This window comes from Dermacentor albipictus, chromosome 1 (assembly GCF_038994185.2).
Source record: "Dermacentor albipictus isolate Rhodes 1998 colony chromosome 1, USDA_Dalb.pri_finalv2, whole genome shotgun sequence".
Taxonomy (NCBI): Eukaryota; Metazoa; Arthropoda; class Arachnida; order Ixodida; family Ixodidae; genus Dermacentor; species Dermacentor albipictus.
The window spans coordinates 214,696,495-214,712,322 of NC_091821.1; the positions used below are offsets into that span (position 1 = coordinate 214,696,495).

General features: G+C 46.9%; 2 protein-coding genes across 6 annotated transcripts in view; one reads left to right on the forward strand and one right to left on the reverse strand.

Moving 5' to 3' along the window:
• LOC139054180 (eukaryotic translation initiation factor 4E-binding protein Mextli-like) overlaps positions 1-15,828 on the reverse strand; it is a 511,761-nt gene that overhangs the window by 316,967 nt on the left and 178,966 nt on the right. For all 5 annotated transcript variants that reach the window (XM_070530844.1, XM_070530846.1, XM_070530850.1 and 2 more), the window contains exon 2: positions 11,732-11,821. The gene's annotated coding sequence lies outside the window, so the exon portion shown is untranslated. The remainder of the gene's footprint in view (positions 1-11,731; positions 11,822-15,828) is intronic.
• LOC139054181 (protein APCDD1-like) overlaps positions 1-15,828 on the forward strand; it is a 330,330-nt gene that overhangs the window by 170,313 nt on the left and 144,189 nt on the right. The window contains exons 3-4 of the mRNA XM_070530851.1: positions 12,333-12,596; positions 15,588-15,738. Of these exons, the coding sequence (XP_070386952.1) occupies positions 12,333-12,596; positions 15,588-15,738 (415 nt within the window). The remainder of the gene's footprint in view (positions 1-12,332; positions 12,597-15,587; positions 15,739-15,828) is intronic.

Sequence of the window (15,828 nt, forward strand, 5' to 3'; positions counted from 1 at the left end):
AAATGTGTTCTTTTTAAAACTCACTGGTTTGCATCATAAGTAGCTTACATGATGCACGATATTTTTGTAAAGTCAGTATATTTATTACATTACAGGATTTTTTTTTTCAATAGCCACATTTAAGTTCCCAGGGTGCTTTACTACTCTGACGTAACAGCGAATTATGAATCACACTTATTGCACCCATGTTTGCAGGATGCTGCTTCTCGGCTTTCTGAGGTACAGCTTGGCAGCGCTGACCAATACCTGCAGAACTAACATCCGTACAACCGAAAGCGCTCTGGCCTGGGCGCTTAGGGTCTGTCTAGGGTTGCCATGATGTACATCAACATCAAAAACCATTGCAATTGCGCATGTACACTCAGCCAAGGTGCACATTGTTATGGAAGCGCTCAGAACACACGCCTGGCAATTTGCTCGCGCCCCTTTCTACTACGTAGCCTCACTGCCAGAAGACCGACCACGCGCTTCTTTATGTCAGACAATACTGCTTTATCGTGTCACCCACCGTAGATGCTCAGTGGCTATGGTGTTGGGCTTCTGAGCACGAGGTCGCGGGATCGAATCCCGGCCATGGCGGCCGCATTTCGATGGAGGCGAAATGCGAAAACACCCGTGTACTTAGATTTAGGTGCACGAGATCCCCAGGTGGTCAAAATTTCCGGAGTCCTCCACTACGGCGTGCCTCATAATCAGAAAGTGGTTTTGGCACGTAAAACCCCATAATTTTTTTTTATCGTGTCCACCTTCCATTAGAGAACACAGCTGCAACGAGAGTTCGGTTTCGCACTTGCTGCTTGGCTCAGCCGCAAGTTCTACTTACGCTACCAGAAATTCGAACGAAGGCACAACTCTCATCACCAGCTCTCAAGCAACTTTCGCTGCTCTTGCTGTACGAAAAATACAACAACCATACCCATCTATACTCTGATAGTTCAACCACCGTGGACGGTTCTGCAGGTTCAGTAATCTTTCCAGCGAAAGCCACTACCTTGAAGTTCGAGACATCACACCAGACGACATCGACAGCCGCAGAGCTTGCTGCTTTTCGTAGCGCACTTCGCATTATTCGAGAGGAACCACCTCAGAAATGGAGTGCTTTCAATGACTCCAGGGCTGCTCTACATTGCTTGCTTTCCGCCTTACACAGTGCAATCTACGAACAACTAGTTCTAAAAATCCAAGAGCTCCTTCATCGCCTCGTCGAGCAAGGACACGACGTCACACTTCAGTGGCCCCCTAGCCCCTGCGGCATAATGGGAAACAAACATGCCGATGAAGCTGCTCGATTTGCTCATGAAGACGGCGTGCAGGAACCAGTCCCGCAGTCAAAAACAGATGCAGCAGCGAAACTTCGAGTCCTCGCAAATGATGCCACACAATTGTTGCGGTACACACCTAGCTTCCAGCACACACGTCTGCATAGACTGGACCCTTGTCTTCCACTTCGTCCTTCACCTGGACTATCCCGACCCGAGACAGCGGTACTTTACCGACTGTGGTGTACCGTCGCTTTTACAAAATCATTTGCTTTCCGCATCAAAAGGAAAGATAGTGCTGTGTATGATAACTGCGGCAGCGGGGAAGCCATCGAACACGTTCTTTGCCGTTGACCCCGATGCAGCGCATACAGGCAGTCACTCGCGACCGCGCTGGCGAGTCTTGACAACCGGCCGTTTTCGGAGCAGACACTCCTGGAACACCGTCCTTTACAGTCGTCAAACCACAAGTCGATCAAGGCACTCTTGAAACTTTTGTGTTCGAGTGGCCTATTAGAGAGATTATAGTTTTCACGAACGTTGCCAACCTCCTCTATATTTTTTCTCGTGCCTTTGCTTTTTCTCTCCGCCTTCTTCCTATTCTTTCCCTCTTTCATTTCCCCTTATCTTTACCCCAGGGCAGGGTAGCAAACCAGAATCTTTTCGGGTTAACCTGCCTGCCTTTCCCACCTCGTTTATCTCTCTCTCTCTCTCTCTCAGCATACATGTGGCGTTTCGAGTCACTAACGACAAACTCTAGTAATATCGAAAGTGTTGCTCTGCTTGGACAGCGCACAAGTATATGTATAGTATATGTACATATACAGTATATGCAGCATATACAGAGTATATACAGCATGTAATGTATTGTATAGATAGCAACATCAGAAGAGCTGCAACGTGTCTGCTGTGTGGCGTAGTAGGTAGAGTCTGGCTTCAACGTGAAGTTCTTTAGTTCGAATCCACCTGCGTGTATTTCTTCAGCAAGCTATCTGCGGATGAATTACTGGTCCCTTAAGTTATTAGGCGCAGTAGTTTTAAATAAGAAGGAGGAACGTATGACATACCTACCATTTTTTTTTTCATTCCGCTTCTAGTTCGACCAAACACCGGTTCGTAAGAGTAATAATAGCGATATTCGCACCCCTCATTCGAGCTAGGAATGAACAGTGTGTATTGCACGCACACTGAACGTATACTTATAGGCTGTGACTGAAAACTATGCTTCCGAAGCCTGCGGCCAGAAATGTCGTCTTTAATGCTCCGCAATCCGCCGCCAAAATGTCCTCCCCCTTTACAGAATGGGTCAATAGCAAAAGCGCTGACGCAACATCAAGAAAAGTCATACGCTCTTCATCACTTAATCACATCGTCTTATCACTTCAGATTGCAAACAATCCTGGCGAAATTGCAGGCCTACACCGTTGTAACCCAAGTAAGCTTTTTAATTGGGAAAGCTGGTTAATACTTGGGGGAGCCATCGCAGCGCAACTAATACAAACACAAAACTGTTTTTCTAGCGCTAAACACAAAACTGTTCTTTCTGTCTGTCTTTCTAGCGCTACGATGACTTCCCCAACCTAGCGTTGCCTTCGAACCAGTATATCGTCACTTGCTTCCTCTTTAGACACCCTACATACGCGGCGAGGCGAACATTCATTTGAAGCACGTTTGAAGCATGTGAAGAGAGATAAGAATAAATGTAAATATGGCCTGAGACATGTTTGGGAAAGTGTATAAAATATATCGCGCTGAACATGACTCACTATGGAAGCTTCACAGCTTTATAGTGAGTTTTATAGTAAGTTTTTTTTCCCATTTTTTTAAGGTTAGTCCATGGATCGATACAGCGTCTCACGCAAACGCGTGGCCACGTGGCACGTATTTTAATATCGAGTGTATTGTTTTTCAAGCGCTAGCAAATTAAACAGACAACTGTTACCTCAATGGAAAAAAAATCGTTGGAGTGTTTCTCAGTATGTTCTGCAACATTTGCATGAAACGCCTCGCGTTTCAAAGTGACTGAAAATTATCTAAGCAATTTCTGATAAGTAAGATAAGTATTAAACTATCTCTCTCTCTCTAAAAATAGTTCGAGTTGCCCAAGGGAACAGCGAACAACACTGTATCGAACGTGTTGGTGCAGCAGTCATCTGATTTCTTAAAGCTTGGCGCAGAACGTGAGATGACTTGTATGAATTCTTGTGGCGTACCACTAACATAAGTATAAACGAGAACAGTAAAAAATTTAATCAGAGCCCCTGTTTTGCGTCATTACATCCAGAGTTTAATGTGCAGTGTGCAGTTCCGTTTCGGAGCCTAAACTACGCCAGTATAGCAAATGCGTGCGCTAGTGAACGCAGATCCGGGAAGCCGGGTCGTATAGGCGATTCTCAGTCTTCCTCGGAGCCCAATTTTCCTCGGCAGTACGTATACGAACGGGTAAATATTCGCTGGTGCCAGATACAAAACGCGCGTTAAAAGATGATCATTACTGAAGAAAGACGAAGGTGTTCGCAACGAGAGGGGGCTAATTTCCGCGCGCAATGTAAGCCGTCGAACTCAGCGTGCTGAAATAGCGCCCACGTTCAGGTTCCATATAATAGGTCGCGGCTCTCTCCAGCTGCGGCGCTAAAATTAAACTGTGCGGTTTAACGCGCCGAAACTGCACGGCAGTTAATGGGGCGCGCCGTATAGTGGAGGACGGCTCCGCATTCATTTCGACAAATTGGGGTTGCGCCTACTACACGTTGAACGATCGTTGTTGCACTCCGCCCCGGAGAAAAATGCGTCCTCCGCTGCCGGAATTGAACCCGCGACCTCGTACTCGGCAGAGCAACGCCATAGCCACTAACCCCCGTATTCAGAAATGCATATTAACTTGAAGCCAATGCTTGACTTGATATAAATGACGCCTCGTGTGAACGAGCCGAACACACTCATTGCGTTTCCTTTGGTGCGCTCACTACAGGCGTCATTTAAATCAAGTCAAACGTAGGCTTCAAGTTAAGATGCGTTTATGGACACGGGAGTAAGCCACGGCGCCGTGTCTATAGCTGCGGTGTGTGTGGTCGTCTGTGCCCTCCCAAAGTTATTAGGTCAGTTCCGCGATGTCGCAGTGGCTTTGGCGCTGCGCTGCTAAGCCCGCGGACGCGGGATCGAATCCCGACCACGGCGGCCACATTTCGACGGGGGCGAAATGCAAGAAGCTCCCGTATACCATGCATTTTGGGTGCACGTAAAATAACCCTTGGTGGTCAAAATTAACCCGGAGCCCCAAACTATGGCGTGACTCATAATTATATGGTGGTTTTGGCACGTAAAACCAGAGATTTTAATAAAAAAAAGTATATGTACATAGGGGGAGGTATTGTTGCGCTCTAGTCTTTTCATTATTCCCACAAGGTGTGCAAAACCCATTTGACATTAAGAGGAAGCGTGAGCTCGGGTGCTCCTATCTGAATACATGTAAAAGGAGAATGCGTTTTTCTTGCCAACCACTGCACTAAATTTGACGAGGTTTGTTGCATTTAAAAGATAAACTTGAAATCTAGTGACTGTTGATTTCGAATTTTGTTATTTAGGGCGTCTATATTTTATTAAAAATTGGCGAAAATATAAAATTTTCAGAAAACAAAACTATCAAGTTTACAATTCTGTAACTCAGCAATAAAATATGATATCACAATTCTATGAATTGCATGTAATAGTACATCTAAAGCAGACAAAATTTATATGTTACATATGAATCCTTAAAAAAATTAGTAATATGAAAATACAGCTTTTGCAGAACCCTTGTACACAACATAACAAATCCACAAATCCACGTAAGATATAAATTGGCACATCCAATTTGTCCACTTTGAATGCTCTAATGGGTGCCGTCTACAGAACTGTGATATCTGTTCTTAAAGCAGAGCTATTAATTTGTAATCTTTGTGCTTGTATTTTCTTCGTACTTTCAATGTTTTGAAATTTCTTTTAACAAAATTCGGGCCCTAAATAAAAATACCGCTTCCAACAGTCCCTAGAATTTAGATTTTTCTCTCAAATGCAACAACTTTCATTAGAATCGGTCCAGGGGTTATCTGAGAAAAGCGTTTTGAAGTTTTACATGTATTTGAATAGGCCGTTCTGGAGTTGGGCCCGAGCTAAAGCTTCCTCTTAATGCTAGATTCCTGAGTCCAAAGATGAAATGGAAGGGAAAAAAATGGAGCGACGTTTGTGCCTCGAGCACTTCCTGTGACGTTCAACTGCCTATGTTGAGCATATGGACCTGCGGTTTCAGAATGCCCGTTGATGTTTCTTCGCGAAGTGTTTCTTCCTTGCACTCTACTTGATAGCGCGCTCATCTCAGGAAAGTTGAGCGTCTAATTCGGGTACTTTCGTTCAAGAGGTGTTACATTCTTTAGGGAAAACGTAAGCGCGCTTTTAATGGCGTTCGCACTGCGACATTTTCAGCGTACAGAACACGTGTCCTCTACTTAGAAGATGTACTAAAGACACATGCTTTGTTTTGGCTATCGTTTTCTCTCTCTGAAACTCGTTTTTTTTCCTCTCAATGTTGCGCTTATGCTACACAACCACACCACAGCCACTTGTGCGGTACGGTATCGCACTCCACATTCGCCACGTACTTCAGGCATGCGCCGTCAAATTTTGCGTTCCTCACATGCTTTCAGCAGCGCTGGCCTGGCGCGAATACCGAGTGCCGTGTCGAGAGTGCGTTAATGCTTCCGAGCTTCGCTCAGCGCGTGGCTTGCGTAATAAAGCTTACACGTGGCAACGGCAAAGCGCTCGGCAACAGGAATCGCAAGGCTTCCCTTATCAAGACTCGCCGGAGGCACGACATGTGGCCATCGTTTTGCGATTGAAGCATAAAAATGTGCGCGAAAAGCGGCGGCGATCGACCTCAACTGGTTCAGCAAACACCTGGAATGAAAAAGCTCTCCTTCAAAACAGCGAGGCTGCGCGTTTCATCTGGGCATCGACGCGTCGTATTTTGCCTCACGAAGTCGCACTCTTCTCCACGTAAGTCTCACGAGGAGTGGACCCTCCCGCGCCCACTGTATATAGGCAGTCCTGCCAGAGCAGATGAAAAATGCGAGCCGCACGGACGCGCGCTCCGTACACTACGCGTTCGGCGCTGTCGGTTCCGCGTGACCGTTTTATTTGTGCCCTTCATTCAATGAAATGAGGACGCCTCGGCGACAGTATACAGCCACCTCATACGGCGCACGTGTCGGAGAACATGAAAGACATGTACATAAAGACACACTTTCCCATCTGCGCGCGTGTACACTTCTTTTTATGTGTTTTTCTTTGTTTCTTTTTTTCAATATACGAAAAGCGTCGCCCTCTGTTCGCTTCTTTGCTCAGAGCGCGGGCCCGCGTGGCCCGTTTGTCGGTGCACTAGTTTGAAACAAACTCAGCTGGGCAGTATCTGGGCGCGCCCAACGGGAAAGCACGCCCGTCGGACCGACCGGGGCCGCGCTCCTGCGTCGGCGAATACAGGGAGAAAAACCCTGGCAGAAGAAACCTTGGGCACAAGAAACGGAGAAAACCCTGGGAAGCGCGCTCAATTGAAGAAGAAAAGGGCCCCGCGGAGGCCGTCGAGCTCAACGCGAATGTGACACGCTGCAAGCGGGATTAGCGCCGCAGCGAAACGTCGTTATGCAAACTCAATTGGATCGCGAATTTCGCGAGCGCTCTCGCACTCGCAAGCACGCCTCGTCTTTTCTTTCTTTTATGTTTGTTTTCTGCCGCCGTTCTTTCATTTTCAATGAACGCTGATGATTGAAGCCGCCTCCTGCAGCGGGGTGTCGAGGCGAGGGCAGTGGCGCGGAACCTCAAGTGCACGCACTGCCCCGCGAACCCGTGACACTGCGCGTCACAACAGCTTCGCGTGCAGGCCGTCGATAGACAGGGAAAAGCGGACCATCGGGTTCGGTGCTATAAAAAACATGCCACGCGGGCTCCGTGAGACTTGCTTCGATTTGCTTCCCGAATGGCTGCAATTGGTATTCAGAGCCGTTTGTCCGTGATAAGCCGGGTGTCTCTACAAGGAGTTACGGCAAAGGAAGAAACAAGCGTTTACGCTAGAGATAACATCTCCAGGGCTGTGCGTTCTGCATTACGACTGTGTGCGCAGCGCTTTTTTTTTCTTGTTTCGTGCGTGGAAGGAGCGGAGATGTGAGGGATTTAGAGCGGTGTAACAACTTCAGTGAAAGAATGCGCCGCCGGAGTTAACAATTTTTTTCACGAGCTATGTTGCCCAGATCTGAAAGCTTCTATTATTATTATTATTATTATTATTATTATTATTATTATTATTATTATTATTATTATTATTATTATTATTATTATTATTATTATTATTATTATTATTATTGAAGGTGTTTGTCTAGTGCGCACCTTTGAACCTCTCTAAACGGTGATGGGGAAAGTAAACAACCATGTAATCTGCACTTGAGCATCGCTACAATCACCGTCAGCGGACTCGAGCGCACAGACCATAGTTTGAGATTCAGTTTCACCTCCGGGCAATCAAGCCGCGTACGAATATTGATGACGAAAGAACAGAGAGAAAAAAATAATTCACAAGATAGAGACGCTGTCCAATCTCCGCAAAAATAACGCGCAGTAACACCCATGGATGTACTACGCAAAGCACGCAAATACGAAAACGCTCGGTCCTCAGCCGGCGACACAATATTGTTTCCTTCGTCATAATTTGCAGCCGCAGATACGTATCACTACCGTGTTGAGATTCTAAGCCTGACGCATGATTGAGTGTAGAAGAACATATATGACCGCAAGGTTAGGAACTCCCTTCCGGTGTCGCCCAGTGGCTACGGTGCTGCGCTGCAGAGCTCGAGGTTGGGGGTTCGGCCGTGGTGCCACATTTAATTGGATGGGGTGAAATGCAAGGAATGCTTGTGTACTTAGAATTAGGTGCATGGTAAAGAACCCCAGATGGTCAAAATTAATCGGCAGTGCCTCGCTATGACGTGCCTCACATTGAAATCGCGGTTTAGCACATAAAACCCCAGAATCTTTTTTTAAAGGTTAAGAACTGTCTTGTGCCACTGTTAAACTTATCATGTTGTTTCATCGCGAAAAATTTACCGACGTTCACATTTTCTTCCGATATTTTTTTTATTTTCCTTACACTTTAGCATCATGAAGACCTTCTTTCCGTCTTTGCTTCCCCTTTCCCTTCCCTAGTGCAGGATATCAAACAGGAGGCTTTAACTCCGGTTAACCTCCCTGCCTATCTCTCATTTGCATCTCTCTCTCGCTCTCTTTAAAGACCGGAAGACAGCTTCTAGAAGCAACCGTGCGGAGTATGAACCTTAGCAACACGAACGATTAGAACTGCTCAGAGGCAGGACTGTATCGTTGTATTCTGCTGATTTCCAACTCACGACAGTCTATACAGAAAAGTGTCCCCAAAACGGCGATGGAACCTGCTTAACGACACGATTAGCGCTTTAGTTTTTTTTCTTACTCACAATTTTTTATTCCTTCCACAGATCTCACCACGTGCGGAAAAGCTCCACTTGGCACGTTTTCACGGCTCATCTGTTTGAGCCGAGACACAGGGGGATATAAAGCAAGCAGTAGACCGAGAGCGGGAGAGACTTGAAGAGCCGCATTCTGCGATCACATCGACGCGCGCTTTCTTCACTTTTCTCTTTCGCGAGCACCAGCCTGCTGAGCGGTCGGAGAGCGATTTGCATCGTGACAAGCGCGAAACAAAAGTTTGCCGGGCTCCCGGCGGTGGTACCAGGGATGCGGCGAGCTGGGTGCGCCGAGCAAACAAAGCTAAGCTAACTGCGTCTCGGCTGCCGGAAAGCATTTGGACGTAAGCACCCTAAGCGAGTCCAAAGAACGGCCTCGCTCGCTCCGCGAGTACCGAGAGGTGCGCTGGCTGCGCGAGTGCATTTCGATTCGAAGAGGAAGCAGCGCCGCGTCGGGCCTCTCGTGTCGGCTCCAACACACTTGTTGGGAGGCAGCGGGGCCAGCCTTCGAAGAGCGCTCACCCCTTGGCGATACAGCGCGACGTTCGACACCTGTGCTTGTTGCTGTTTTTGTTCTTTTTTTCTTCGATCACGTGCCCTTCTTTGAATCCAATATGCAGAAGGCACGCGAGAATGCAATACGGACCGGAGGAGCAGAATGAACGGCATGGCCGACAAAAACGAGTGTCCACTGCCGCACGAAATACCTCGTTCTCTTACACACACACACACACACACACACACACACACACACACACACACACACACACACACACACACACACACACACACACACACACACGTGTGTGTGTGTGTGTGTGTGTGCGTGTGCGTGTGTGCATGCGTATGCGTGTGTGTGTGTACACGCACAGAACAATCTGCAGTATGTGCGTCGCCCATATCATTGCAGTAGGCGTTCTCAGTTGCCAACCAGCCGTGCCCAATGAACGGTGCATGATGCTTCCTCTACTCTTAGGTTCTGGTGTAACATCTAAGGCGGAGCCAGTTGAAAAGAATTCCCGAAGTTTCCAGACTTCAATGTCAAGCACTACGTTTTGATTTGATTCGCCATCTTTTGCGAAATATACTTTGCGATTGCAGCTTTTTCTACCACCGGAAATAAGGCTTTTCGGCAGTGCCTAGCTGTTCCTCAAACCAAGGCTAGCTCAAAAGTCTGCCCAGAACCGATTTCCGAAGGGCGCATCCCGAGTTTGGCAGAGATTACAAAGCCTAATGGCGGCATTTAATTTCTTCATATCCATTCGTGTTCCGCCATATTAGGGGGATAAAGTTTGGCCGCCTCTGTTTAATCAGGCCGAGTGCGCGTGCCGAGCGCACATAGCCGGAAGATTACAGCAAGTTCTAAACTTTTCGCTCCGACAGAACTTGAAAACAAGACACTTTATGGAGCAAATAGGCGGTATTATAATATATTCGTTCCAGTTTTAGTACTGAATTGCGTTAATCTCTGAACTACAACGGACGACAGCACTGGAAGTTCTGATGGACGCCTCCCACTTGAACAAGGAATTGCGGATGAACCTAGTCATTAATTTACACCGCTTCAAACTGCCCTATTGCTCGGATTCGTCCACTTGCCTGGCGCTAAAACACGTGGATGCAGTTCATTTTACTTTGTGCGAAACATCTTTATCAAGCCATACACTAATTTGCAGCTACATTTGCAACTGTAGTCACGGTTACATTAGCCTACAGAGGCAAGCTTTTAATGGTAATCCAAACCTCTGTTTCTGCATGCGTATGTGTCTGAAAGGGAAACGGGAAAACAGAGAGCGAAAATTCTGGCTGTCTGGTCGGCCCTGTTTGGGGAGATATCATTAAAGAATGGAAAAAGCACAAGAGCATGAAGGAACGCTTCTGCACATACCCGTAAACTGGCTACAAAGTTAGTCAACCCCACTCAACCCCGGAGAATCACTGTCAGCAGCTGCCCTTTGTATTTTCGTCGACACCAAGAGCCTATAACTCGCTTGGCTGTTTTGCTCGTTGAAGACCATGCAGCGTAGATTTATCTGTACACGAAGATGAAGACGCCGGTAGATGAGGCGCATGGTCGTCTCACTACAGCTACAGATGGAATTAGCAACACCGTAGCGTGATTTATCTACTTCTTAATTTTACATTCCCCTTTCGTGCCTCTGTGTGCGTACCCTTTTCCCCATCCTCATGTCCAGGCTAACAACTTGACTCCTTTCATGTTTCTCCTTCCTTCCTTCTTTCCTCTTTAGTCTCTGTACATGTGTCAATTCGGAAAGCGTGAGCGTTTCTGAATGCCACGCTGAGCCATAGTACCACGAAACTGTTGGTTCTCGACGCGTCACGCTTGCATGCAAGCTATAACTGTATACATACGAGTATTCATTGAGTCATTAGTATTTAGCAAGACTGATGTGAGTGCACGGGCTAACGTGAGAGCTACACTTGCGGTGTCTGTTCTTAAATATAGGAAGATCGCCATCATGGTAAAAGCGTACAGCTCCATGGGCGCGACCATTTATGACGTTTCTGCAGCAACTTGCTGGCCACTAAATGAGCACAATTGCGACCTTCCTCGACTGCGTGATGGTGTGTGCCTCTAATCTCAAAAACGATTAATCTGTTTGTGGGATTTCCGACGTAGGCAAGTGATTAAGCGATAAACTGAGTAAAGTAAATGTTTGAGAAAGTTGGTTACAGCGTCTATTATTGTAGCATTACGCCCAGATCTATAGACAAAGGACGTGAAGGTGCAGTAACCAGGGCAAACACACCTGTGACTCGGACAGGAACAGTCTGAGATCCAGAAGCTGGATCGAGAAGTTCTTAAGAACTTCATGTATCTAGTCCAAGAGTGCTAAAGGGCTCTTTAAAGATTCCTGGCGTGTACGATACGTCACTGAAGTAGCATGAGCTACCAATCCTCAGATAACAAGCAAATTATCCACGTACCAGAAGGCGTTGAGCATCTCAAGCTGTTCCTGCCGGAATTCCATGCATGTTGGAAAGTTGCGCCGGTGTTTGTCCTTCCACGTCTTTTGACTAGAGAGAAAAAAATATATAAAAGGAAATGCAGAGAGGTTACACAAGTTGCACCTGGTTTGCTAACCTGAACTGGGGGAAGGGAAAGCGGACATAAAAGGGAAAGAAAAACGAAGAAGGAAAGTACGATAAGTGCTCGCACACAACAGCGTTCACCGCGCAATCAAAGGCAGTCGCAGAGCTCAGTCGCCTTCAAAAAGTGCAGCAGTGCTCTTGTGGCCCGCACCGCAGATGACGGTCGAGCCCATGTTGCCAGCATTTTCCTTTTCTTCTGTGAACGCTCTGTCGTCAAGTCTGATTAGGATGTCTTAGAGATTTTAATCACAATTGAGTTGCATTAACTTAAGAAATGAACAGATTAAGTCATCTTACTGTTCTTAATTACGATATCTTAAGTAATCAACGTAAGAAATAACGCGCCATATATGTTGGCCACTCTCTCTGTATCCCACACTTCCTGTGCGCAGGTGCGAAGTCCACTCTCTCTGTATCCCCCACTTCCTGTGCGCAGGTGCGAAGTGCGCTCGGGGCCTGAGTTCGTCCTGCGAAAGTACCACTTCTTCGACGACTCGAAGTTCCACATGGTACAGTTCTTCTACCTGGACAACTCGTGCACGGTGCCGGCGTACGCGCTGGACGGCTGGGGGCGGCTCGACCTGTCCAGCCTGTCGTGGGTGGTGCCCGGTGCGACCGAGGCCGAGGCTTCCCTGTCGCATCTCAACGTAATCGCCTACACCGCCGAGGTGGCCGACCGGCTCAGCAGGGCAGTCAACAGGTGGGCAGGCGGCCTCCGTGACGCTGCGCTCGTGCGCCCGCCACTTACCGCCCGCACGTCTCCTGCAGCACGCGCGGAGACGTCCGGGCGTACAGGTGGAAAGCGCACTGTTGGGCATACACACGAGTGTGCCAGGTAACGGAATTGCAGTCTTGTGGGGACGCTGCGGTTGCCGACAGTGAATTGTTTTCAGACACGGTATGGATGGCTCCGGCCACTCCAGGCAGGTTGCAGTACCGAAATAGGCCAATGTCCGCTTTACCACAAGGCCTCAAGCTCACCCTGATGGCGGTCGCAGGAGACTGTTTTTATTATTTTGTTTTGACAGAGGATGCATAATATGTCTCCAGAATTTAATTTCATGGCAGTTATGGTATCAAATGAAGCAAGACCTCTGCTCATCAAGTTTTTCAGCGTTTCGTTGCACTTCTTGAAACGAATTGCCAAGATTTTTTTTTCATCAGTATGCGCGAATAATTTACTTTTGTGTCTCTATTTAATAACTCTTATTTTGCTGAAATAACATCTTTATTAATCAATAAAGGAAAATGAGACATCCACCGAAACGTAGCTAAGTGCTGCAAAGGAAAGCCATACGGGTTCCTCTAAAGAAAAGCTTTGCAGTTGAAGAAAAACTCATCCTAGACCGGGACTCGAGCCCGAGACCACTGCCTTTCCGGGGCAGCCGCTCTACCATCTGAACTAACCAGGCGGCAAGCAGATGGCAGACCTAGTCAAATTTATCAATTGATAAATTCGACTTCACCTACCATCTACTGGGTTTCCGCAGAACTATTACGTCAAACCTTTATTAATGCTGTGCAAATGCAACATTTACACCCAAATGAGAAGCTCAATTAAAGCGCACTTACCAGGGGTCGTGCATATGCCATTCTGCCCCTGCTCTCGAAGAGCGCATTTATAGGAAGTATTCTTGTCGAAACGAACAGCTGAAAAAACATTCTGTAATGGACCGAGCTCTGGCGCCGCGCCTTCTAGCGCGACTTCATAAGCACTGGGTTTCGTGAGCTGATTCTGCCACACGAGAAGTGGTGTTTCTTGAATGCATTCACTACTTGCCGTAACGGTGTTCCTTCACTTTCGACACAGGGCGTTAGACGAACTAGAAAAAAAAAAACGGTAGGGTTGGCTTTCGGTCTTACATTTGCCTCTCAGATCCGCGCGAGCGCTCGTTTAAGATCCCCTGGTAGTCAAAATTAATGCGGAGTCACCCATTACGGCATGCCTCATATCCAAATAGTGTACCTGGCACGTAAAACGCCAGAATTATATTCAATTTGTGCGAGCGCTAGCCGGTCAGCCTGAGTGTTATTTTTTTTTAATTCAAGACGTGAATTCGGATAAGAAAAATGTTATTGCGTTCTAAAGCAAACCGTGCAGTCCTTTTCATCGCTGCTATATCCTGCGTAAGCATTTTTTTCCCCGCGCTTTACGCAAAGCGCGCGAAATAGGAATGTGCCGCGTGTATGCGCGTCCGCGCGCCGCGACACGAGCAAGTCCCAAAAGTTATTGGAAAGACAAACTCCGCTCAGTGACCGAGTCGGCGACCGCCTGGATGATGATGATGAAAAACGTTTATTTGCTCTATTTTGCAGTGATTTTTGCGCCTTCAGATGGAGTCTTCCATCTTCTCTCCTGGAAGTGGCAAGCTGCTGCTGTTGTCGTCCGCTGGTTACGAGTGGCGTGTTTCGCGTGACGTTCGCAACCTAGGCAGTGCCGGTTGCCGGCTTGCCAAGTCAGGCAATGAGCGTTGTTACTCCCGTCACATAACTTTTGGGACCACAGGTGTCGCGCCTTCACGCGGCACTTTCGTTATATCGCGCGCTATGAGTAACGAGCGCAAAAAAATAATTACGCAGGACATACTGAACGCGATGAAAAAGAAAATGGTTTGTTTTAGGACGCAGTAAACGTTTTCCTGTTAAAAGTCACGTGTTGGATTCAAAAATTAAACCTTCCGCAATTCATAATTTCTAATTATCCAAATAATTAGCACACATGAGTTACCTTAGAGGAGGAATAGGACTGAGGGCGAAACACAGTAAGTTTCATAATCATATATTGTACAAGATTTTTTTTAACAGCTTGACTAAATTTAGATGCGAATTTTCTTTTGTTTTTTAAAGCCGCTTGGCAAGGTGCGTGCATGTGCAATGAATCGACTTGGTTCCTTATTTCGCAGTCAGCAACGACGAAGCGTACTACGTTATGTTTGCAGGCTCTGTTGACTCATTTAGTTGCAAGCTGCAGCAGAGGTCTCAGCGCGCCGCGAACGATTTCATGTAAACGTTGCCTGGTCAGGCTATAATTAGACCCGACTCCAGACTCGACCTGCTTGCGTCGGGTTCGTGCAAGCGAACCCATAGTTTTACCAGCTGGGCATGCAGTCATAAAGTTTCGACAATGCGCTTTAAAAAAAAAAGAAAAGCTGGCGGCGTTTGAACATGTGCAAACGTAAGCAGGGAGCTCTGCTTGCTTTTAACGCAGGCTGCGCGCTTTCTTATTTCCGTGTCTAATAGCTCGCTGATCTTGCGTTCTTTCCTTAACAGCAGTTGTAACAATATAGCACTTCAATGTTTACTATGTGCTTGGTACGCGCACATTAAGCGCTGATGGTTCGTTATGCATAATTAGTGTTTTTCTTGTTATTAAGCGACCAGTCCGTACACAGAAGTGCGCTTACCGAACTAACCGACAAAATAAATGCAGACGTCAGTTTTCCCTCTTTATTTAACAATCCCCAGTGTCATTTCAATAAAATCTAATGTTCCTTCTAGGTACAGTAGTTCTTGTCTTTAGGGAGCTCGGCGAAAGTTGCGGCGTGACGTTGGCTGCACCCATATATATATATATATATATATATATATATATATATATATATATATATATATATATATATATATATTTATATATTTATATACTGCAAGCGCTCGCAGGAGATTCTTTACTGTGGTATTTTCGTCACGACAGGTCATGCCCTGGAGAAGTTAAGCGGCCCTGGGAGACACACCTCAAGTATCGCCTCGTCAGCTTTGTGGAAGGCCGAACTGCGGACAAGCCGCTTGTTGAAGACTTCGTTTGCACGGGAGGCCTACAGTTCACTCTCAACGAGCTGCAACTGGTGCGTCCCACACCAACGGCTAACTGAAAGCGTATATCCGGCTTGGTAACCTTACATCCCCTTGAAGTGACCTTCGTTACAAATGTCCCA